This window comes from Hyperoodon ampullatus, assembly GCF_949752795.1.
Source record: "Hyperoodon ampullatus genome assembly, chromosome: 5".
Taxonomy (NCBI): domain Eukaryota; kingdom Metazoa; phylum Chordata; class Mammalia; order Artiodactyla; family Ziphiidae; genus Hyperoodon; species Hyperoodon ampullatus.
In genome coordinates this window covers 79,592,329-79,617,136 of record NC_136918.1, presented here as the reverse complement: position 1 = coordinate 79,617,136, position 24,808 = coordinate 79,592,329, and the positions used below count along the sequence as shown (strand labels likewise).

At 35.0% G+C, this 24,808-nt stretch overlaps 1 protein-coding gene across 4 annotated transcripts in view; it reads left to right on the top strand.

The window, feature by feature from the left end:
• The window catches only part of STXBP5L (syntaxin binding protein 5L), a gene marked incomplete at its 5' end in the record, with an annotated part of 378,190 nt that overhangs the window by 219,433 nt on the left and 133,949 nt on the right, over positions 1 to 24,808 (top strand). For all 4 annotated transcript variants that reach the window (XM_079705005.1, XM_079705003.1, XM_079705004.1 and 1 more), the window contains 4 exons: positions 9,417 to 9,457; positions 13,137 to 13,354; positions 15,498 to 15,670; positions 18,575 to 18,700. In XM_079705005.1, coding sequence (XP_079561131.1) covers positions 9,417 to 9,457; positions 13,137 to 13,354; positions 15,498 to 15,670; positions 18,575 to 18,700 — 558 coding nt within the window. The remainder of the gene's footprint in view (positions 1 to 9,416; positions 9,458 to 13,136; positions 13,355 to 15,497; positions 15,671 to 18,574; positions 18,701 to 24,808) is intronic.

The following is a 24,808-nucleotide window of genomic DNA, read 5'->3' as shown; positions in this document are numbered from 1 at the left end:
CCCAACAACAGCAGAATATACATTCTCCTCAAGTACACGTGAAACATTCTCTAGGATAGATCACATGTTAGGCCATAAAACAAGTCTTAAAATTTTTAAGAAGATTGAAATCATAACAAGTATTTTTTTACAACCACAATGAAATGAAATTAGAAATGAATAGCAAAAGGAAGACTGGAAGATCCGCAAAATATGTGGAAATTAGGCAATACCCTCTTGAACAACCAATGGGTTAAGAAATCACAAGGAAGTTGGAAAATGTCTTGAGAAAAATGATAAAGACAACATATCAAACTTATGGGATGCAACAAAAGCACAACTAAGAGGTTTACAAGTAAACCTCTAAGAAGTTTATAGTAGTAAATGCCAACATTAAAAAAAGATCTAAAATCAACAATTTAACTGTACACCTCAAGGGATTAGAAAAAACTAAACCCAAATTTAGCAGAAGGAAGGAAATAAAGATAGAACAGAAATAAAAACAAAATAGAGGGTAGAAAAACAACAGAAAATATTAAAAACTGAGATTTTTAAAGATCAACAAAATTGACAAACTCTTAGCTAGACTAAGAAAAAAAGAAAAGACTCAACAAATATCAGAAATGAAAAAGGAGACGTTACAGCTGATGCCACAGAAATAAAAAAGGTTCATAAGAGACTACTATGAACAATTATATGCCAACAAAATGGATAACTTAGAAGAAATGGATAAATTTCTGGAAACATACAACTGACCAAGATTGAATAACGAAGAAATTAAAAAATCTGACAGACCTATAATCAGTAAGAACATTGAATCAGTAATAAAAAAAGTCTCCCAACAAAGAAAAGCCCAGAAGTAGAGGGCTTAACTGGAGAATTCTACCTAACATTTAAAGAATTAACAGTAGTTCTTTTTAAACTCCTCAAAAAATTGAAGAGGGAACACTTCCAAACTCATTGTATGAGACCAGCATTACATGATGTCAAAATCAGACAAAGATACTACCAGAAAAGAAAACTACAGAGCAATATCCCCAGTGACTATATTGCAAAAATCCTCAACAAAATACGAGCAAAACAAATTCAACTACACATTAAAATGATTATACATCATAACCAAGTGGGATATATCCTCAGGATGCAAGGATGGTTCAACATGAAAATCAATCAGTGTGATATACCACACCAACAAAATGAAGGACAAAAACCACATGAACATCTCAGATGAAGCAGAAAAAGCATTTGACAAAATTCAACACTCTTTAATGATAAAAGACATTCAACAATCTAGTAATAGAAGGAAATTACCACAACATAAAGGTCATGTGTGAAAAGCACATAGCTAACATCATACTCAATGGTGAATAACTAAAAGTTTTCCCTCTAAGATCAGAAACAAAGGAAGGATACCCACTCACACAACTTGATTCAACATAAAGCTAGAGTCCTTACACTTCCTGATTTCAAAACATGATACAAAGCTAATCAAAAATATTACAAAGTAATCAAAACAGTATGGTACTCACATAAAGACAGAGATATTGACCACTGAAACAGAATAAAGAACCTATAAGTAAACCATCACCTATATGGTCAAATCTTTAATAAAGATACCAAGGCTATACAAAGGGGAAAGGATAGCCTCTGCAACAAATGATGTTGGTAAAACATTATTTGTACATGTGAAAGAATGAAATTGGACCTTTACCATATACCATACACAAAATCAACTGAAAACAAAAACCCCTAAATCTAAGACCTGAAACTAAAGAACACCCAAAAGAAAATGGGAAATATTTCATGACACTGGATTTGGCAATTATTTCTTAGTTGTGACGCCAAAAATACAGGCAACAAAAGCAAAAATAGACAGATGGGACTACCTCAACTTAAAAACTTCTGTGAAACAAAGGGAACAATCAACAGAGTGAAAAGACATCCTACAGAGTCAGAGAGGTTATTTTCAAACCATATATCTGATAAGGGGTTAATATCCAAACTATGTAAAGAACTCCTGTAACTCAACAACAAAAACATACAATTCAATTAAAATGGGCAAAGGACTTGAATTAGGTATTTCTCCAAAGATACACAATTGACTTATAAGTGTATGAAAAGATGTTCAGCATCACTACTCATCAGGGAAATGCAAGTCAAATCCACAACGAGATATCACTTTACAACTGTTAAGATAGCACTGTGCAGCACCAACAGGAAAATAAGTGTTGGTGAAGATGTGGAGAAATTGAAACCTTTGTTCACTGTTGGTTGAAATGTAAACTGAGGTAGCTGCTATGGAAAACGATATGGAGTTTCCTCAAAAAATTAAAATTAGAATTACCATATTATCCAGCAATCCCACTTCTAAGCACGTATTCAAAAGAATTGAAAACAAGGTGTCAAAGGTGTTCCATGTTAATTGCACATCCATGTTTATTGCAGCATTTATTCACAGTATCTAAGAAGTGGAAGCAACATAAATGTCCATCAAAAAATGAATGGGTTTCTTTTTTTTTTTTTTCTTGCGGTACACGGGCCCCTCACCACTGTGGCATCTCCTGTTGTGGAGCACAGGCTCTGGACGTGCAGGCTCAGCGGCCATGGCTCACGGGCCCAGCCGCTCCACGGCATGTGGGATCTTCCTGGACTAGGGCACGAACCCGTGTCCCCTGCATCAGCAGGTGGACTCCCAACCACTGCACCACCAGGGAAGCCCCAGTGAATGGGTTTCTTAAATGCATTGTGTACAATGGAATACTATTTAGTTTAGCCTTAGAAAAGAAGGAAATCTTTCTATTACATGGATGAACCAGAAGGAAATTATGCTAAGTGAAATAAGCCAGTCTCAAAAAGACAAATACTGCATGATTCCACTTATATCAGGTACTTAGAATAAACAAATTCATAAAGACAGAAGACAGAAAGGATGGTAGTTGCTCAGGAGAGAGGGGAAAAGGGAGTTGTTGTTCAATGGATGTGGAGTTCAATTTTTCTAGATGAAAAAATTCTAGAGATTTGCTGCACAACAATGTGCATATCGTTAATACTCTTGTATTATACACTTAAAAATGGTTAACATAGTAAATTTTATGTTATGTGTTTTTTACCACAATAAAAAAATCATTATATAACAAATTATTATAACTGAAAATAAGAACTAAATAAGTTGGCTTAACAGCATGTAGTGACAGCTGAAAAAAGGATTAGTAAACTGGGAGATAGTGAGTAGAAAATATCCAGATGGAATCACAGAGAAAAAAGGAAAGCATAAGAGATATACGATACTTGGTGAAGAAGTTTGAACATATATGTAACTGGAGACACAAACAGAAAGGAGAGAGAGAATAAAGCAGAATAAATTATTGAATGATAATGGCTCAGGTTTTTTCCATTGAGAACACAAATTCAAAATGTGCTAAAAACTGAAAGCAGAGTAAATAAAAGGAAAACCATCTACACAGATTGTAGTAAAACTGATGAAAACAAAAGGTAATGAAAAAATTCTCAAAAGCAGCCAGAGGTGGACACTTTACAATAAAACAAACAGTAATAAGATTGAGAGTTGATATTTTAACAGAAATGATGAAAAGAGAAGATATTGGTATAAAATCTCTATACTACTGGGAAAAATGCTAATATAGAATTTCATACTTAGCAAAAATATTCTTCAACTATGAAGGCAAATTTTTTTTCAAACAAATGTTGAGAGAATTAAAGTGAGTGCTTTAAATAGAAGGAAAACAATACCAGATAGAAAAATAGAAATGCAGAAATTAAATAATAACAACAGGAAAAGGTAAATGCAAGAATAAATCTAAATAAATAGCAATAATATTATGTTTTGGTATAAGTATTAAAATGTCAATAATTTTTAATAATGTGATGTAGAATGAAAATATATCATAATGCTAGCACAAAAGGTGGGAGAAAGGAAAGTAGAGATAAAATATTTAACGTTCTTGCTTTGTCTGGGTAGGTGTAAAATTAACAATTTAAGGATCAACAATTTAAGGGTCAGTTTTGTAATATCTGTGTTAGCCACTAAAATAATAGTGCAAGAATATAATACTCAAAAACTAATAAAATAGAGTAATATTTTAAAATGTGATTATTCCTTAAAAGGACAGAAAAGAGAGAGAAAGAATACAGAATTGGTTAGACAAATAGAATATAATTGTGAGGTTGGCAGATTTAAATTCCAGTGTATCAGTAATTACACTAAATATAATTTGACTGAATTCTGCAATCATAAGCAAAGACTGTCAGTCTAAATAAAAAAAAAATTCTAAGTCACTTACGAGACACATTAAATATATGTATACTAAAAATTTGAAAGTAAATACATGAAAAATTGTAACATGAACGATTTAAAATTTTGGTACACCTCTACTTATATCAGTGAAGTAGTTTTCTATTGCTGCATAACAAATCACCACAAACTTAGCAGCTGAAAACTCATTTATTAACTCACATCTCTATAGGTCAGACATCTGGCACTGTATGATTGAGATATTTGCTCAGTGTACCATAAGACTGAAATCAAGGGGTCAACAAGGCTGAGTTGTCATCTGGAGGTTCTGAGGGAAAATCTGCTTCCAATCTGCTTCCAATCTGCCTCTCATTGTTTTTATTAGAAAAATTTAGTTCCTTGTGGTTGTGGGACTGAGCTCCCAATTTCCTTGCTAGGTGTCATGGGGGGAGAGCATGTTAGCTACCTAAGGCTGCCTGCATTTCTTGCCACGTGGCCCCTTCTTACTTCAAGCCAGTAACAATGCATCTAGTACTTCTCATGCTTCAAATTTCAAAATTCTTTCATCTTTGACCTCTAGATCTATATTTATAGGTTTCATGTGATAGGTTCACCCAAATAGTATCCTTTTCTTAAAGTCAACATAACTGTCATGGGAGTGATATATTCTCTATTGTATCCACAGTCCCAGAGAATATACAGGATTATCCAGAAGGCAGGAATCCTGGGGAATATTTTAGAATTCTGCCTACCACAGTAAACGTTAAAGCAAGAAGTATTATCAAATGTAAAAGGGACTATTTTAAAATAATAAAAGGATGAATCCATAAGAATTTTGAGTTCAGGGCCCCAAAATATACAAAGAGATAGACAATTCTGCAATAAGTGGAAGAAAATATAACAAACCTCTCTCTGCAACTGATTTTAAAATTAAAGGAAAAATCCATAACAATAAAGAAAGTTTTGAACAGCATGATTAACAAGTCTGACTTAACTGACATATTTAAAACATTACACTCTACAATTCAAGAATGTACATTCTTTTCAAGTGCACATGAGACACAGACCAAAATTGACCATATGCAGGACCATAATAAAAGTGCCAATAAATGTCACAGGATTGTAATCATATATAACATGTTCTCTGACCACAGGGGAATTAAACTAGGAACAAATGACAAAAATATATAAAGAACATTCACAAGTTTTCAAAATTAAGCAATCTATTCCCGACTAGCTTACTGGTTAATAAACAAATCACAATAGAAAATTTTAATATATCACAAACAGAAAGATAGTGAAACTAAAATATATCATAACATGTGGATACATCTAAATCTATGTTTAGAGGTAAGCTTATACCCATGTTATATGTTTATATAAGTTAATATAAGCTTATACCCATGCATGTTAATAAGACTAACATTTAATGATCTAATTATCTATCTTAAGAAGTTAAAAAGGATAAAAAAATTATTCCCCCAAAACTAAAAAGGAAAATAATACTGTTAAGAACAAAAATTAATGAAATAGAAAATGTACAATAGCAAAGATTTACACAGCCAAAGTTGGTTTATGGAAATAAATAATAAAGTTGCTAAAGGTGTGTGCAAGATTGTCAAGAAACACAGAAGAAACAAAATGGAACAATCATAAATGTATGGAAATCAAGCAACACACTCTTAAACAACCAACAGACCAAATGAGAAATCACAAGGGAAATTAGAAAATATTTTGAGATAAATAAAAAGAAAAATAACAGCATGGAGATGTAGCAAAAACAGTACTCATAGGGGAATTTATAGCTGTAATCACCTACATTAAAGGAAGAAGAAAGTTCAATAACCTATCTTTACACCTTAAGGAACTAGAAGAAAAACTGATGCCAGCAGATATAAGAAATAATAAAAATTCGAGCAGAGATAAACAAAACAGAGAATAGAAAAGCAATAAAGGAATTCAATGAAACCAAAAGTTTGTTCTTTGAAAAGTTCAACAGAATTGACAAAACTGTAGTTAGAGTGACTCAAGAAAAAAAAAGGGGGGGGATAATTATTAAATTCACAATGAAAAACGAGTATAATACTATCAATCTTACAAAAATAAAAAGGATTATAAGAGAATACTGTGAACAGTTCTTTGCCAACAAATTAAATAACTTAAATGAATGAATAAATTCTGAGAAATGCACAAACTATCAAAACTGACTCAAGAAGAAATAGATAATCTGAACAGCTTTATAACAAGTAATGAGATTAAATCAGTAATTGAAACCTTCCATCAAAGGAAAGACCAGGACCAGATGGCTTTGTGATGAATTCTACCAGTCATTTAAATAGATAACACCAAATGCTTTTCAAACTTTTCCAAAAAATAGAAGGGAAAACGTCCTAACTCATTATCTGAGGCATCATTCTAATACCAAACTAGACAAAGACACTGAATGAAAAGAGAACTGCAACAATATTCCTTATAAATATAGATTCAAGTATACTAAACAAAATATTAGCAAACTGAATCTTACAGCATATTAAAAGGATTATAAACCGTGATCAAGTGGGATTTATCCTAGGAATACAACAAGAGTGTTTCAACATACAAAAATCAATGTAATACCCACACTAATAGAATAAAGGGGAAAAAACACATAGTCATCTCATGCATAAAAAAGCATTTGACAAAATTAAACGCCACTTTCACGATTTAAAACTGCAACAACAGCAACATGCAGAAAACTAGGAGCAGAATGGAACTTCCTCAACCTGGTAAAGGGCATTTTTGTACAACCCACAGGTAACGTCATATTCAATGGTGAAAGACTAAAAGCTTTCCCTTTGAGATCAGGAACAAGACAAAGATTTCTGCTTTTGCTACTTCTATTTCATATTGAACCAGAAATTCTAGCCAGAGGAGTTGGGCAAGAAAAATAAAAGGGCATTTGCAAGAAAAATAAAAGGGCATTTGCAAAAATGCCCTTTACCAGGTTAAGGAAGTTCTATTCTACTCCTAGTTTTCTGAGTGTTGCTGTTGTTGCAGTTTTAAATAAAAGACATCACAATGGAAAGGAAGAAGTAAAATTATATCTATTTGCAGATGACATAATCTCATATATATGTTAATGTGTTTCTATATACTAACAATGAACAATCTGCAAAGAGAATTAAGAAAGCAATTTTATTTACAATAGCATCAAAAAATAAAATACTTATAAATAAATTTAACCAAGGAGATGAAAGGCTTGTGCACTAGAAACTATAAAACTTGGCTGAAAAAAATTAAATAATACACAAATAAATGGAATCATTCCATGTTTATGAATTAGAAGGCAATATTATTAAGATGGCAATATCTCAAAGTGATATACAGATTCACTACAATTCATATCAAAATCCCAAAGATCTTTTTGCAGAAATGAAAAAAGTTTATCCTAAAATTCATATGAAATGGCAAGTGACCCAAAATAGTCAAAATCATCTTGAAATAGACCAAAATTGAGGGACTTACACTTCTCAATTGTAAAATTTCCTACACACCTACAGTAATCAAAACAGTGTGGTACTGACATAAGATTAGATTTATAATTTAATGGAATGGAATTGGGAGTCCAGAAATAAAACCATACGTCTATGACTAATTGGTTTTTTACAATGGTGCCAAGCCTATTTAATGGGGCAAACAATAATCTCATCAACAAATGGTGTTGGGAGAATTGAATATCCACATGCTAAAGAATAAAGTTGCACCCTTACCTCATGGCATATACAAAAATTAACTCAAATATGGTCAAAGATGTAAATTTACAGCTAAGACTATAAAACTCAAGGAAACAGGGATAATATTTCCTGAATATGATTGTGGCTGTGGCTCTTAGATATTACACCAAAACATAGAAATTATAGGAAATGGATGCTGGATTACTAGCATGGCAGCTCAGGCAGCAGGAGAATTTTCAGGGAAAAAAAAAGGAAGCAGAAAAATGCTCCTAAACACAAAGGGGCTCCACTATGGAACCCATGACCAAGTCAATAAAAAGCAACTCCTGTCTCCCTTCTCCAGTCTCTCTGGCTTTCTTTTCTATTATCTACCTGCTTCATCCCAGCCAGAAGAGAGCCTGTAAGCTACCCATCTGTCTTCAGAGCAAAAGAGCTTGGACACCAGGAAGAATAGGCTATAAGAGCACTTCCTTGGGAGGGTGGCTAAGTGCCCTCACTCCTGGCTCCATTCCAGTTCAGCAGAATCTTACTGTGAGATATTTACCCACTCCTTGCAGGCCATAGAACTGGCCCAACTATGAGCAGTAGCTGGTCTGCCAACATGAGAAAGGGGCAGCAGTTTTCCTAGTTTTAGCTATGCACTCAACCCTTTAACGGCCCATACACAGCTCAGGCTTCATGCAATTATGCATTTAATAAATGTACTGAAGAAAAGGGGGAAAAAGCATAAGCAACAAAGAAAAAAATAGATAAAATGGTCTTCACTATCAAGTGAAAAGGTAACAGTGAATGGAAGAAACTTTTAAAAATCACATATCTGATAAGGGTTTAGTATTCAGGATATATAAAGAACCCTTACAGCTCAAAAACAAAAAGACAAATATACCAATTTTTTTAAGTGGGCAAAGGATTTGTATAGACTTTTTCAAAAACAGATATACAAATGGCTAATGAAAAGATGCTCAACATCATTAGTCATTGGGGAAATGACGATTATTTGTAGACGATTTCTTATAGAATTACCATTATACCTATTACCAAATAATGATACAACTCTAGATAAGTTTAAGGATTTGCTTTTTATATTTTGATGCTCCACTTTAATTTTGCTGTGATATTCATTTCAAAATTATTTTAATGTAATCTAACTCAGGTCTCTTTTTATTCAGTGTAAACAATTTTATATAAAATTATACTGTTCATTCTTCACAGATCAGTTTTCATTGTTATTACATATAAAATATTCTTACAATAAATCTAAGTAATTATTGTCTTTTTCCAAAATTTAGATTCTTGTGTGGTATTTAAAAAATAAACCATTGTTTTAAGCTTAGAAATGGTTTAGCATACATTAGTTTTCATTGAAATGGTATTTTTAAACCAAATTTTAATAGTAATTCAAGTTTTTATACATTTAGAACAATTATGATTTTTTATTTACCATACTTAATGCTAATTTATTTCTTATCTAGTCATGCAGATGGATCGATAAAGTTTTGGGATGCTTCTGCAAGTAAGTTTTAAGTTTCTCCTTATATTACAGGAAACACTTGGTTAATATTTACTCATAGCCATTCACCACTTTTTAGTTTGGACAGTTAATATTTTTGATACATATTTAGCATACACATACAGCTGTGTTACAAAAATGCATTTCCTATATTATTGAATCAGTTTAAAGTATTAACTCTACTGTGCTTTTCTTCTGTGATATAAACAGACACAACTGAAATCACTCTTTATCAGCAACCTATTATATTTATGAGGTAATATACATTGGAAAAAGTACCAAACTTTGTCAGACTAACTCTTTTCAAGGAATTTCCTTCACCTCCTCACTCTTGGAAAGTGCTTTTATCCCACTAGTCTTCACTTTTCTTTGCCACTTGTGTACCAAGTCAGTGAGAATCAAAAGAAATAATTTGATAAATGTAAAACTTCTTTTGAAATCTTGAGAATTACATAATTTAAGGAGTACAGGTACTCTGCTCAATGCTGAAGGGCATGCAAAGATTTAAGACTTGATTATACCCATACATACCCTTCAGAAAACTTACAGGGCAAACAATATGATAAGAACTCTAAATGTAGTACAACCCAAATTCTATTTTTTATTGGAAATGGGAGATTTATTTGAACCAGGTAGATCCAGGAAGGGTATTTTGATGGGGTGACATTTAATGTGAGTTTTGGGAGATAGTTAAGATTTTGATAGTCAGGGCTAGGAAGAGAAGAAGAAGTGAGCAATGTCTCTAAGTTTCTGAGTAACCATCAAGATGGAGATAACTCTTTGGAAATAATGATACAGAAGAGTTCTGGAAGTTTGGATTTTGTTGGAACACCAGGAAATTCAAGTAAAACTGTCTATCAGGTAGGCAGAACAGTCAAGAATGGTAACTAATGAAGAAGCAGCATAGAAGTGATCCCTGAAACTATAGAAGTGAACTGAGAAAGACTGATAAACAGAAAAGCAGAGGGAAGAAGGTTGAACATTAGTGATAATCTTCGTCTGCAATCTAGAGTCCTTTAGCAGTGGAGCAAGGCATCAGCAAGAGAAAATGATTAAAAGATTTAAAGCCATGAAATCTGAGGGCCCTTTCTGACCTCACACAATAAAGATCAGTTGTTCAGGGGGAAATTCCAAAGGACAACAGATTTTTAATTTTTATGAACCTTTTCATGTAAATCTGAGTTTGTTCCATGAACACAGTTAATTGTATAGTTACAATTACAACGAGCAAACATCTTTGCTCGTTTCCCACCACCTGAGTCACTCCTTTGCTGTAACACTCTAATGACTGAAGTGCATACCACCCTTAAGCATGCACAATAATATTTTAAGAAGTTAATTTTTAAATAAAATATTATTTTATTACATTCAGAACATATGTTACAAAGGTTTGCATCATGTTTAATATTTTTACTGTAATCAATTATAAGGGCATATCTCCAAATCGATGGATGTCATTGGAGAAATATCACTTAATTTGCCAATTTTGTGGGATAAGGTCCAGTACAGGAAATGAGGTTATACCAAATTTGAAAGTTGAGTTTATGTTAATATGTGTACTGTTGACTTTGAACAACATGGGAGTCAGTCAGATTGACTGTGCCAACCCTCTACACAATCTGAGCATAACTTATAGTTGGGGTATAATTTATAGTTGGCCCTCACTATACACTATTTCTCTGTATCTGTGGTTCAGCATCTGAAGATTCTATCAACCTCAGATTGTGTAGTACTGTAGTATTTACTACTGAAAATTATCTGAGAATAAGTGGACCCATGCATTTCAAACCCACACTGTTCAAGGGTCAACTGTATTCATCTTCAGTTGCTGAGTATTAAATTACCACAATTTAGCAGTTTAAAACAAAACCCATATACTGTCTCACAGTTTCTGTGTGTCATGAATCTGGTTCAGGTTAGCTGAGTTCTTTGCTCAGGGTCTCAGAGACTGCAGTTGAGGTGTTGGCTAGGACTGCAGTTTCACCTGCAGCTCAGAGTTCTGTTCCAAGCTTTTGTGGTTGTTGGCAGAATTCATTTTCTTGCAGCTTTAAAACTCGTGATTTGTTTCTTCAAGGCCAGCAAGGGAGTGTCTCTCTAACTTCAGGGAAGGCCCTGATCCCTCTTTTAAAGGGCTCACCTGATTCTGTCAGGCCTACTAAGGAAAATCTCTGTTGATTAACTCAAAGTTAAATAATTATGTCTGCAATATTCTTTAATATTTCCATGTCACATCAGGCTTACAGCAAAATCATAAAAACATACTATGAAGTGTTGTATAGCCTTCAGCCAGATTCCCCAAATGTCAATGTATGCATGTGTTCCCTTCACCCACCCTCCTACCCGAATGCATGCTCTCAGTCTAGCACTCACTTGCTCCCTCTCTCTCTCTCTCCCCTTCCCTCCCCACTTCCTCCCTCCCCCTCCCTCCTGTCCTCCCCCACCCTTTTAGTCTTCCTCTCTTCCCTCCATTTTCACACACAAACACACACACATAAATATATACATATATATATAGCTTTTTTTAATCATTTGAGAGTAAGTTGCAAACATCATGCTCTTCTAACAGTACATGCCCCCCTAAATACTTCAGTGTATACTTCCTACAAACAAGGTCATTCTTTTATATAATCAAATTATAGTTATCAAAATCAGGAGCTTAATATTCATACAATACTATTATCTAACTTCCACATCTGACTCAGTTTTAGCCAGTTGTTCCAATAATATCTCTCATAATAAAAGAAAATCTAGAATTATTTGTTGGATTTAGTTATCATATCTGTTGAGTTTTCTTTAGTCTGGAATGGTTGCTGAGTGTTTGAAATTGACATTTTTAGGAGTTCAGGCCAGTTATTTTGTAGAATCTCTTTCAATTTGTGTTTGACTAACGTTTCTCATGATTAGGTTCAGATTATGCACTTTTGGCAGGAACTCCTAGAGTTTTCGAATGTTTCTCAAGGATCCTTTGTAGAATCAGAGCTTTTATATAGCAGAGTTATCATCAGGTTCTAAAATGGAAATAATATTCCCCCAAATAAATATTCCCAAAAACAATTCACAAAACCAGACTTTTTAGAAATTACAACTGACCATTTCCTAACACAGAGCCACTCAGAAAAGATTCTTTCTAAAATAATCCAGATCATCGGACTCCCAATATTGCTAACTGGTACTGATAAATTACAAATGTTTCTCATCTGAAGGAGTGTCTAAAAATTTGTCGAGAGGAATAAACCCTTGAAGAATAGCATCAACCTTTCATCTAACAATCAAAGGAAAAAATTGTGTAATAGTATTGAGGGGTCTCCCTTAAGAGAAATAGGCTCAGTAGTTTCATTTAAAAGTTTCTGAGCCCAAGTATTTTTGTCAATAAACAAGGATAAAAATACTCACTTCGCAGGGCTTTTCTGAGGAACTCATGAGACAATGCATACAAAGGTCCTACATGTTCTTTGGTATATAGTATATGTTCAATAAATGTTTATTTTTTTCCCTGTAGTCTTCCTCCAGCTAAATGGTACTGATATGAGAGCATGACATTGAATGATTCCTTGTTAAAATGTAGTTTATTTTGTTCAGTTGGGTTTTACTTTTGTGATTTAATACATATATTTAAAAGGCTTCGACAACATCTAAGAATTAAGTTCAAATTAGAAGATAACTATGATTCAATATCTTACAGTAACACTGCAGATGCTGTACAAGCTAAAAACTTCAAAAGTGTTTGAAAAACAGAAGGTAGGAGAAGGAAAACAAACATGTGAAATTGTAGAGGAAGATCCATATGCCATTCAGATGATCTACTGGTGTCCAGAGAGCAGAATATTCTGTGTCTCAGGAGTCTCCGCATATGTCATAATTTATAAATTCAGCAGACATGAAATTACAACAGAAATAGCGGTAAGTCATTTAAAATTTAACTTTCACACTTAGACTTATTAAAACAAAACAGTTATCATAGATCTTGACTAGTGCTTGGTATGGTTTTAAGCCACCAAGAGTACAGTATGTGGCCAGTAATCCAATTCATAGAATTTTTAATTGTTCTTGTTACTTAGTATAACATATTAAAAAACAGTTTGGCTTAAAATGACAAAAACAGTTCTCTATCAAAATTTAGTATTATTAAATAGGATAGATTATGCCTATAGGTTTTATATAGATAGTTACTGATTTATTTTATATATAAATGTCAAATTAATGCAAGCTTTGTCCTATATCTTTATTAAAATTTTTAAAAATTTATCTTTTTGCCAACTAATTGCCATAAATGATTATTTCTCAACTACAATAAGATTACTTTGAATGATTTTTTAAATAGCAACATATTTGTAGGGTGGAAATAATTATGGGGCTGCCTTATGTAATCTTAATTTTTAAACTGATGAAATAATTTAATTATTCAAAATAATGATGCTCTCATGGGATAAATTAAATCTAAATTAAGGCACCTATAGATAATGGGTCTTCTCTACCCAGTCCATTTTACCATTTTATCAGAAAATAAAGATTATCTATTAAAGGCCTATGTATAACTGTTTTTACTTCAATGGCTAAAACTAAACATTGCCCTTAAAGTATATATTAGTTAAAACCCAGGCTTTGGAGTCAGATGAGCCTAGCTTTTAATTCTGGCTTTACCAATGAATACCTGTGTGATTGTGAACAAGTCACAAGGCCCATTAGTCAGTAGTATAGTCTGGGTAAGTCTCAACTTCATCACTCATATAACTTCCTGTGTAAATAAAATAGAAAAATAGAAAATAATCATAAACTAGAAATTGTAATTCCACTTTCATAGAGTTCTTGTGATGATTATATAAAGTCATTAGCAGAGTGTCTTAGTAAGCACTCAATAATTGGTAATTGTTATTGTCACCAGAGGTTTTAAGTTTTAAGATAATTATGACAGTCATTTTGATAATATTGCTGTATTCACTACTCCATAATTACACTTTTTGTAAGCAATTGTTTTCATTCTCAAAAATGCTTATTTTTACATTGAAAAGTGAATGTTTATGTTATAAAATTGATTTTATTTAAGCATTGAATGCAGTCATAAAGTAATTTTAAAACATTTTCAGCTTTTAAAAAAAGGGTTTGGATCACCTTTTATTCCAGTATAAATTATCATATGTTTTTCATTAAGCAGTTCTGACCAAGGTAATGAAATTATATAAGAGCTAAACTAATGAAACAAAAAAAATATGGAATTTATTTTGGAAAATTTATACTGAAGTAATTCAAAGTCAAGATTGAATGAAGGTTTTTTAAAGCTCAGAAGCTTTGTACAAATAACAATTTGTGTGTTGTGTGTGTGTTTGTTTTTACACACACACATCCAATTTAGTTTCTTTCATTGGAATAACCATGACCAATTTCTTCTTTTATTTTATCATTTATGGAATTGTAATTTATACTTTATCTTAAGGAATATTTATTATACAGAAAATTTATCTCCACTGGTAGGTATTTTCTTATAATTCTGAGGAATTAAAAAACATTTTAGGGACTTCCCTGGTGGCGCAGTGTTTAAGAATCCGCCTGCCAATGCAGGGGACATGGGTTCAAAGCCTGGTCCAGGAAGATCCCACATGCCACAGAGCAACTAAGCCCATGTGCCACAGCTACTGAGCCCGTGTGCCACACAACTGCTGAAGCCCGCATGCCTAGAGCCCGTGCTCTGCAACAAGAGAAGCCACCGCACTGAGAAGCCCGCACACCACAACGAAGAGTAGCCCTTGATCACCACAACTAGAGAAAGCCCGTGCACAGCAACAAAGACCCAACACAGCCATAAATAAATAAATAAATAAATAAATAAATTAATTAATTTAAAAAAATTTACATTTTTTTGCGAATGCCATTGAATATTCTATATAATTTATTATTTAATTCAGTTTGGGGTATCTCAACTTTACTATGAATTGAACTAATTAATCTGAAAAAAATAATGAATAATTACTGAAAGAGTACCAGATATTTTAATGTGATTGTTATGAAAATCTAGGTTAAATCAAAACTTGATTTTTCTTTTTTTAAGTCATTAGAGGTACGACTTCAGTATGATATTGAAGATATTATTACCCCGGAACCAGAAACAAGTCCTCCATTTCCTGATCTCTCATCCCAGCTTCCTTCTTCAAGGAGTCTTTCTGGGAGCACTAACACTGTGGCTAGTGAAGGAGTAATGAAGGATAGTATCCCATGCCTCAAGTAAGAGTTGCTACCAAATTTTAAACAAATTTTACATGTTAATTGTATAATTCTTTGAAATTGTGCCAAATAAAATCATCCTTCTCTTTAATTAAGTTGTTGTCAAGTGGTCTACAGTCCACCAAGCGGTACCTTTGTCTTCTTTTTTTTTTTTTTTGGAATATCTATGAAGAGGGCACAATATTTCCATTCTTCATTACTAATTAATATATTTCCTTCCCTGACCGACCCTAAAGAAAACATAGCTTTGATAGAATGGGAAAACGTTGGGCAGAGCAGAAACTTGCCACTTGCCTGGTACTTCTCAACTGATAAGCCTTCTTGGAATCAAAGAAAACCAAGTTTACTACAAGAATACTATGTCAGAAAAAAGGCTTTCTCTCATGGTTACTAGGATATTGCATAATATTTCTTTCTCTTTTTTCAACTGATACTATTTTGTAATAAACTACGTTGTCTCAGTATATCTAAACAAAGTTTAGTGTCATGCTCAAATAAAACTTAAAGTTAATCAAGCCTATAGTAATGTTTATCTTGTTTTTATGCTTTCTGGTAATAGGGTACAAAAGAATGCAGTTTCCTTAAGTTACCAGTTACTGCTTCTACATCGTCAAACCAAATGTTTCTAGTATTAGCTGGTTGGAGAATTGAGCCTAAGCAAGGAATTTCTCTGAGCCTCATATGAAACTATCTGAGTCTGCTACTCAAGAAACTGTGGATAACTAGTTTCCTCATTTCTTATAAAAACACTTATGGAAAATTTAAAGATGAGGTTTCAGGAGAAAAATAAGCTTACCATACAATTAGCAGTTGCTATACTTTTGTAATCATTGCTTCTGTCCTGCACCCCAAATTTTTCTTGTGAAATTAAAAAAGGAATTATAAGTAGGCATTACTGAGAGGAAAATCTATGAAGGGGAAACAAAATCATTAAACTTTAGCAAATGTAAAACTTTCATAATGTTATAATTTTACACATTTAATTTTTCCTTCGTATCACTTTGCTTCACTTAATTGATTTATATTAAAATGAAAGACAGAAAGAGAACAAAAAATTAAAGCTTAAGAAAGCACTGTAGATTGATTTATTAGCTAAGAAGACCCATCACTAAAGTGGGTCCTGCAATGACCTGAGTATTCTTCTATAAAATTTTAAAAATATAAAAGATAGGGATAAAAGAGAAAAACTAGTCAAATCAGCAGAAATATGGCAGTGGAGATGAAGTAAACAATACCATGTGTTGTAGCATTTAATGCAGACTTTTAAAGTAGTAGTGACAATCTTAAGGATTATCAAGAGAACCAAAGGGATTCAGTATAATCCTAAATGTTTATAAGCTCCAAAGGACCAAGCAGCAGAAGTATATTATTCTTTAAGTTACAGTATATTACAAGTGGTCCTTGAGTTGCATATAATCTATGCTTTACTAAATTATATGTTGGCATCCATCCCTAAATGACTTTCCTTTGCTGGATTTAGATATCCATATATGTAAGCTAATAAATAAGCCTTTCAACACTGCCAGCTCTTCATTTTTAGCAATATTACAATTCTTATCAATATACACATGTTTGTGCAATTATCTGATTTTCTTTTGACTTTGTATGAGGTCATATAGGCCTCATTAGGAGGATGAGACTTAAACCAAATGTAGATGAGGGAGTTACCTGAAGAATATCTGGTGGAAGAGTATTCCAGGCAGCAGAAACAGCTAGAGCAAAGGTCTTAAAGTGCCTGGCATATAAGGAGGTCAGTGTAGCTAGAAAAAGAAAGGATGGTGGGGGCGGTAGAGGACAGGGTAGTAGGAGATGAAGTCAGATGGGTAATAGAGGGCAAATTATAGGCCACTGTAAGGACCTTGACTTTTATTCCTAATTAAACGGGGATGATTATAGGGTTTTAAATACAGAAGTGGTATGATCAGACTTAAATTTTAAACTGGTCACTTTGGTCACTATGGTGAGGGTAGATTTGGGATGGAAGGGAAAGGTAAAAGATGGGAGACCAATAAGGAGGCTATTGCACCTACCTAGAGATAATGTGAAGGTCTGGCAGATTTAGCCAAACAGAACCAAACAAAACAGAAGAGGATACACTAATTTGAATTTCAGAGAAACAGTGAACATTTTTAGTATCAGTATCCCAAATATTGCATGGGAAATACAGTAAAAACAAACAAATAAACAAAATAAACCCATTATTTATTATTTGAAATTCAGATTTAAATGGATATCCCATATTTTTATTTGTCAACTGTAACTAGGATGGTAGCAGTACTAAAGTATTATAAAAAGTGGTCAGCTTCTGCATATATTTTGAAGGTAGCACCAATACATTTGATAATTGGTTGGATGTGAGATATGAGATGTAAGGTATAAGAATATTAGTCAAGGATTACTTTAAGGTTTTTTAACTCAATAACTAGAAGGATAAGAGCTGCTATCAGCTGGAATAGAGAAGGCTGCAAGTGGAGCAAATTTATAGAGAAAGCAGGAATTCAGGTTTTGAATATGTTGAACTCTTAAGTCGGGTGGTAGATTAGTGGTCATAGTTTTTATTGTTATGCATTATAACTTACATATATGTAACAAATATTATGTAAGAAAAATAATTAAATAATAAAAATAATTAAAAATACTACTATGACAAGAGAAAAAGGAACTGATGAAAGCCAGGTGAAGTTGTGGATCTGACTGAAAAGCTACTTAAAGGAAAGGCTAAGAAATCACAAATGTCTTGGTTTATTTTGAGAAAGCTAGAGAAGATACTGCCTACCTGCATAATGTCCTCAATGCCTGGTGTTGTATATTTCTGTAGGAAGATTTGTTATAAATTCTGAAAATAAGCATGAACATACGTATTTGAACTGTATATGATGCAATTACTTTTTCTCTGTTTTCTAGTGTTAAGACACGACCAGTGCGGATGCCTCCAGGGTATCAAGCGGAACTTGTTATTCAGTTGGTCTGGGTGGATGGTGAACCTCCACAACAGATTACTAGCCTTGCTGTAAGCTCAGCATATGGAATGTAAGTAGCTAAACAGTCTTCTAATTTGTATTATTTATCTGATATGTTTGATATATTTAAATGTTTCTTTTAAAATACTTAAGTGAAATCCTAAAAATGGAAAGAAGCTCTTACCTGGATTTTTATTAGATTGAAAATGGTACTAAGAAAAATAATAATTTAAATATAAACTGTGATTCTGTGTTCTTTCTTGATGTCAAACTTTAATAGTATCCCCACTTTTAATGAGGTTGTTAGGATAATACACCCATACATGTTTGTTTGTTTGCTTTGTCTTTTCTATCCTTTCCCTCCTTGTGTTTCATTTTGGATACTTTCTTCTGACTTGCCTTTAAAAGTTCACTAATTCTTCAATGCTGTCTAATCTCTAATCTAATGGTAGATTGACTCATGGAGTTCAATTTCAGTTATCTTTTAGTTCTAGACCTTCCATTTGGCTCTTTTTAAAGCTTTCTGTTATCTTCTTAAATTATCACTCTTGTCTTTTATTTCCTTGAACATGTCGAATATAGTTACTTTAAATATGTGTTTGATAACTCCATAACTGGTTTCTAGCTTAGCATTTGTCTTGGTTTTTGGTCACATTATATTGACTTCATGTAACCTACATTTGTTTTTTGATTTTGTTTCCATTTTGTTTTTTTTAATTCAACATTATATGAACATTATATACTCCCATATATATATGAATATTATAGAGATAATTTGAGGTTCTAAATGATGTTATCATTCTCCAAAAAGTATTTTTCATTTCCTCTGACAGGCTAAACTAAGAGTCAGTAGAAAGTGCAGAACAGCATAATCCAGTCAGACATCCTATCTTTGAAAGCTGGATTGTATTCCCTTTAAAAGCTAATTTAGTTCTAATTAATCCTTATTCCTAGGTTGTTGCCCTGCATAGAAGTTGTACCAAATTCTACTCCCACCGGCAATGTTTGAGAATACCTGATTCCCTACAACCTTTCTAACAATAGTATATAACCAAACTTTTAATCCCTGTCATTTTAAGTAAAAGGAAGTATATTACTATAATATTAACACTTTCCTTTTATCTTAAGTGAAATTGGACATCTTTTTCTCTACTGTGACATTTCCGTTTCTATTCTTTGTCCACTTTTTGGCAGAGTTGTTGTCTTTGTCATTTAGATTTGTGAAAAATGTTTACATAGTAAGTAAGTTAGCTTTCTCTATGATGTAACCTACAGATATTTTCCTTTCTTCTGTTTCTTTTATGACTTTGTTTAGGATGGTTTTTTCCATGCAAAAATTTAAAAATTTTTAATTTAATTTTTAAATTCTATTTTTTTCTTTTATGGCTCTGGATTTTGTGTCGTACTTGGAAAAGCCTTTTTCACTTCAAAATAATGAAGAATATTGTCTTATATCATTGTTTCTTTAATTATATTTAAGTCTTTATCTGGATTTTATTTAGGTGTGAGGTATGAAATAGGGATTAAACTTTATTTCTTACCTGATGACTAAGAGTTATGCCAATACCACTTCCTGGATATTTCATCTTTCCCCTCTAAATTTGGAATCATCTTTTATCAAATAATACATTAAAAAATATATATTTGGCTCTATTTCTATACTTCCCAGTCTGCCCCTAAGCTAAGTCTCATGAGCTCCAAGAGAACTCCTTGAAGCCAGCTGAAAGGGTGAATACCTGAAAAAAAACTGTGTTCCTAGATTTGGGGTGGGGGGTAGAAGATGTATGTGAATATGATATTGGGGACTTGCTTCTTGGCTGAAAAATTCTTTGGTAGGAAAGCTGGCAGGAACAGTCCATGGATGAGGGGAGGAAAGGAAGGGAGTGTGGGACAGCTGATAATCCCATTGTTTGATATGGCAAGAATATATGCTTATCTTTTAACCCGGGTAGTTACTATGGAAGTTGGCTGAGCTCAAGCCATTTTCAGGGTTCCCTACTTAGAGACTGACCTACAAAGACAAGGTAATGCCAAAATTAAGAGCTATGAAGGTGTATTGCCAGGTTCAGGAGTTGAAGGTTGTTGGAATAAGTAAGTCAGTTAGAGAGCATGTTTCCCTTATAAAGTTACTGTCAGGGTGACAGTCATTACAAAGCCTCTGAAGAACCTACACTTGTATGAGAAAGCTTGGACGCCTGCCTCATAGATACCCTCAACTGCCAAAAACTCCAGTTCAATTGGCTATCCATGTAAATTCCACCAAAGTTTTAGGAAATAAGTAACAACAGTACTTATTTTCTTTCTGAGAACTTATTCCTCTTTCTGAGAATTGTGAAAAAAACCCTCATATTCCTCTCATTTTATGAGGCCAACGTAACCTGATGTCAAAAGTTGAAAAGGGATTGGATCAAGATGGCAGAGTAGGAGGATGTGGAACTCACCTCCCCCCACAAACAACTCAAAAATTCACCTACATGTGGAACAAGTCTCATGGAACTGGAAACTGTCAGAAGAATTCCTATACAACTAAAGCTGCAAGAAAGATTTCCACGTAACTGGGTAGGATGGAAAAAAGTCATAGGGTTGGGACTTCCACCCTGAGTAGGGATCTGAAAGGATGAGAAGGTCTGCACCCGTGGACCCTTACCCTGGGGAGTGAGTAGGTCAAGCCACAGACTGGAAGTCACAGTCCTGGGCCCCTGCACAGAGGAGACAAGCCCCTTTGGCTGTAGATACAGCTGCCTGCCAAAACTGAATCAAGAAGAAACAGATAATCTGAACAGACTGATCACTAGAAGTGAAGTAGAATCTGTAATTTAAAAAAACAAAAACAAACAAACAAAACAACCTCCCTGCAGCAGAAGTCAAGGACTGGATGGCTTCAGTGGGGAATTCTAACAAAATTACAAAGAACTTATACCTATCCTTCTCAAACTATTCCAGAAAATTGAAGAAGAGGGAATACTCCCAAATTCATTCTATGAAGCCACCATCACCCTGACACCAAAACCAGACAAATACACTACAAGACAAGAAAATTATAGGCCAATATCGCTGATGAATATAGATGCAAAAATTCTTGACAAAATATTAGCAAACCAAATCCAACAATACGTAAAAAGGATCATACAACATGATCGAGTTGAATTCATTCCAGAGTCACAAGGATGGATGGTTCAACATACACAACTCAGTCAATATGATACACCACATTAACAAAAGGAAAGACAAAAACCATGTGATCATCTTAGTAGACAAAAAGCATTTGACAAAATTCAATATCCATTTATGATAAAAAAACCTCTCATCAGCCCTTCGTCCTGGGACACGGGGTGCGGCCGGAAAGGCGGCCGCCCCCTCGCCCGTCACGCACCGCACGTTCGTGGGGAACCTGGTGCTAAACCATTCGTAGACGACCTGCTTCTGGGTCGGGGTTTCGTACGTAGCAGAGCAGCTCCCTCGCTGCGATCTATTGAAAGTCAGCCCTCGACACAAGGGTTTGTCGGTCGCTCACGCCACCCGCCGCGGCGGCGGCGGCGGCGGTGGCGGTGGCGTTGGGTGGCGGCGAGGCCCCGGGGGCGGGCTCGGCGTGTCCGTTTCCTTCCTTCCTTCCCTCCCTCCCTCCCTCGCTCTCCGGACTCTCCCACACCACCCCGCACCCCGGGGGCGGCCTCCTCGGTGGGGAGGAGGACACCCTCGGTGGCTGACCGGCGGCGGGAGGTGGTTGGTGGCGGCGGCGGCGGGTCTCGGTGCGCACGTCCCCGGACCGTCCCGCGCCGGTCGGTCGGTCGTGGGGAAGGCGCCCGTCCCGCCGGAGGAAAGAGGGGGACGAGGGGGAAGGGGGCGCCCCTCGCGGCGCCACGAACCCGAGCCTCGGCGCGCCGCGCCCCTCCCCACCCCGCCGTGGGCGAGGACCACCTCCTCGCCCACGGGCTGGGACGGGGTGTAAGGGGGGGCGGGTGCGCACCGAGGGTCCCGGGGGACGTCGCAGGGCCGGCCCCGTCGTTAGGCCCCTTTCCCGGGGGGGCCGTGCGGGGCCGGGGGGGCCGGCGGCACGCGCGTGCCGCCGAATGCGCGTCCGTGTCCTCCGCCACCCTCGGCGCGGGGGCTGGCCCGGGAGGTTCGCGGGCGCTCGCGGCCCTCGCGCTCTTGCCTAAAAAAATAAAAATAAAAAAAAATAAAAAAAAAAAAAAAAAAAAAAACCTCTCATCAAAGTGGGTAAAGAGGGAACATATCTCAACATCATAAAGGCCATTTATGACAAACCCACAACTCACATAATACTCAATGGTTAAAAGCTAAAAATTTTCCTATTAAATTCAGGAAGAAGACAAGGATACCCACTCTCACCACTTCTATTCAACATAGTATTGGAAGTACTATCCACAGCAATCAGGCAAGAAAAAGAAATAAAAGTTATCCAAGTTGGAAGGGAAGAGGTAAAACTGTCACTATTTACAGGTGACATGATACTCTGTATAGAGAACCCTAAAGTCTCCACCCCAAAACTATTAGAACTAATAAATGTATTCAGCAAGATCACAGGATACAAGATTAATATACAGAAATTTGCTGCATTTCTATACACTAATAATGAAATATCAGAAAGAGAAATTTTTTAAAATCCCATGTAAAATTGCATCCAAAGGGAAAAAAAAACCTAGGAATAAACTTAACTGAAGAGGTGAAATACCTGTGTGCTGAAAGTATAAAACGTTGATGTAGGAAATTGAAGATTATTCAAAGAAACAGAAAGATATCCATGCTCTTGGATTGGAGGAATTAATATTGTTAAAATGGCCATACTACCCAAAGCAATCTACAGATTTATATGGAACCAGAAAAGACCCGTAATTGCCAAAGCAATCCTGGGGGAAAAAAACAAGGCATACCCTTCCAGATTCTATACTATCCTACAAATTGACTGTGATCAAAACAGTGTGGTAGGGCTTCCCTGGTGGTGCAGTGGTTGAGAGTCCGCCTGCCGATGCAGGGGATGCGGGTTCGTGCCCGGGTCCGGGAAGATCCCACATGCCGCGGAGCAGCTGGGCCCGTGAGCCATGGCCACTGAGCCTGTGTGTCCACAATGGGAGAGGCCACAACAGTGAGAGGCCTGCATACCGCAAAAAAAAAACACAAAAAACAAAAAAACAGTGTCGTATTAGCACAAAAATAGACATATAGAACAATGGAACAGAATAGAGAGCCCAGAAATAAACCTACACACCTATGGTCAATTAATCTATGACAAGGAGGCAGGAATATACAATAGAGAAAAGACCATTTCTTCAACAAGTGGTGTTGGGAAAGCTGGACAACTGCATATAAAACAATGAAATTAGAACATTCCCTCATACCATATACAAAAATAAACTTAAAATAGTTTAAAAACCTGAATGTAAGACATGACACCAAAACTCCTAGAAGAGTACATAGGCAAAACATTTTTTGACATAAAGTGTAGCAGTATTTTCTTTGATTAGTCTCCCAAGGCAAAAGAAATCAAAGTAAATGTAAAATCTTTTGCACAGCAAAGGAAACCATCAATAAAATGAAAAGGCAACCTATGGAATAGGAGAAAATATTTGCAAACTGTGCCTCCAACAAGGGGTTAATATCCAAAATATACAAACAGCTCATACAACTCAATATCAAACACACACACACACACACACACACACACACACACACAAAGAATCCAATTAAAAAATGGGCAGAAGACCTAAATAAACATTTTTCTAAAGAAGACATACAGATAGCTAACAGGCATATGAAAAGATGCTCAACATCATTGATTATTAGAGAAATGCAAATCAAAACCACAATGAGTTACCACCTCACACTAGTCAGAATGGTTATCATCAAAAGGTCTACAAATAGTAAATGTTGGAGAGTATGTGGAGAAAAGAGAACCCTTGTACACTGTTGGAGAGAATGTAAATTGTTGCAGCTGCTATGGAAAATAGAATGGAGGTTTCTTAAAAAACTAAAAGTAGAACTACCATATGATAAGCAATTCTACTCCTGGGTATATATTCAGAAAAAATGAAAACTCTAATTTGAAAAGATACATGCACACCAATCAATGTTCATAGCAGCACTATTTACAATAGCCAAGACATGGAAGCAACCCAAGTGCCCATCAATAGATGATTGGCTTAAGAAGATGTGGTACATA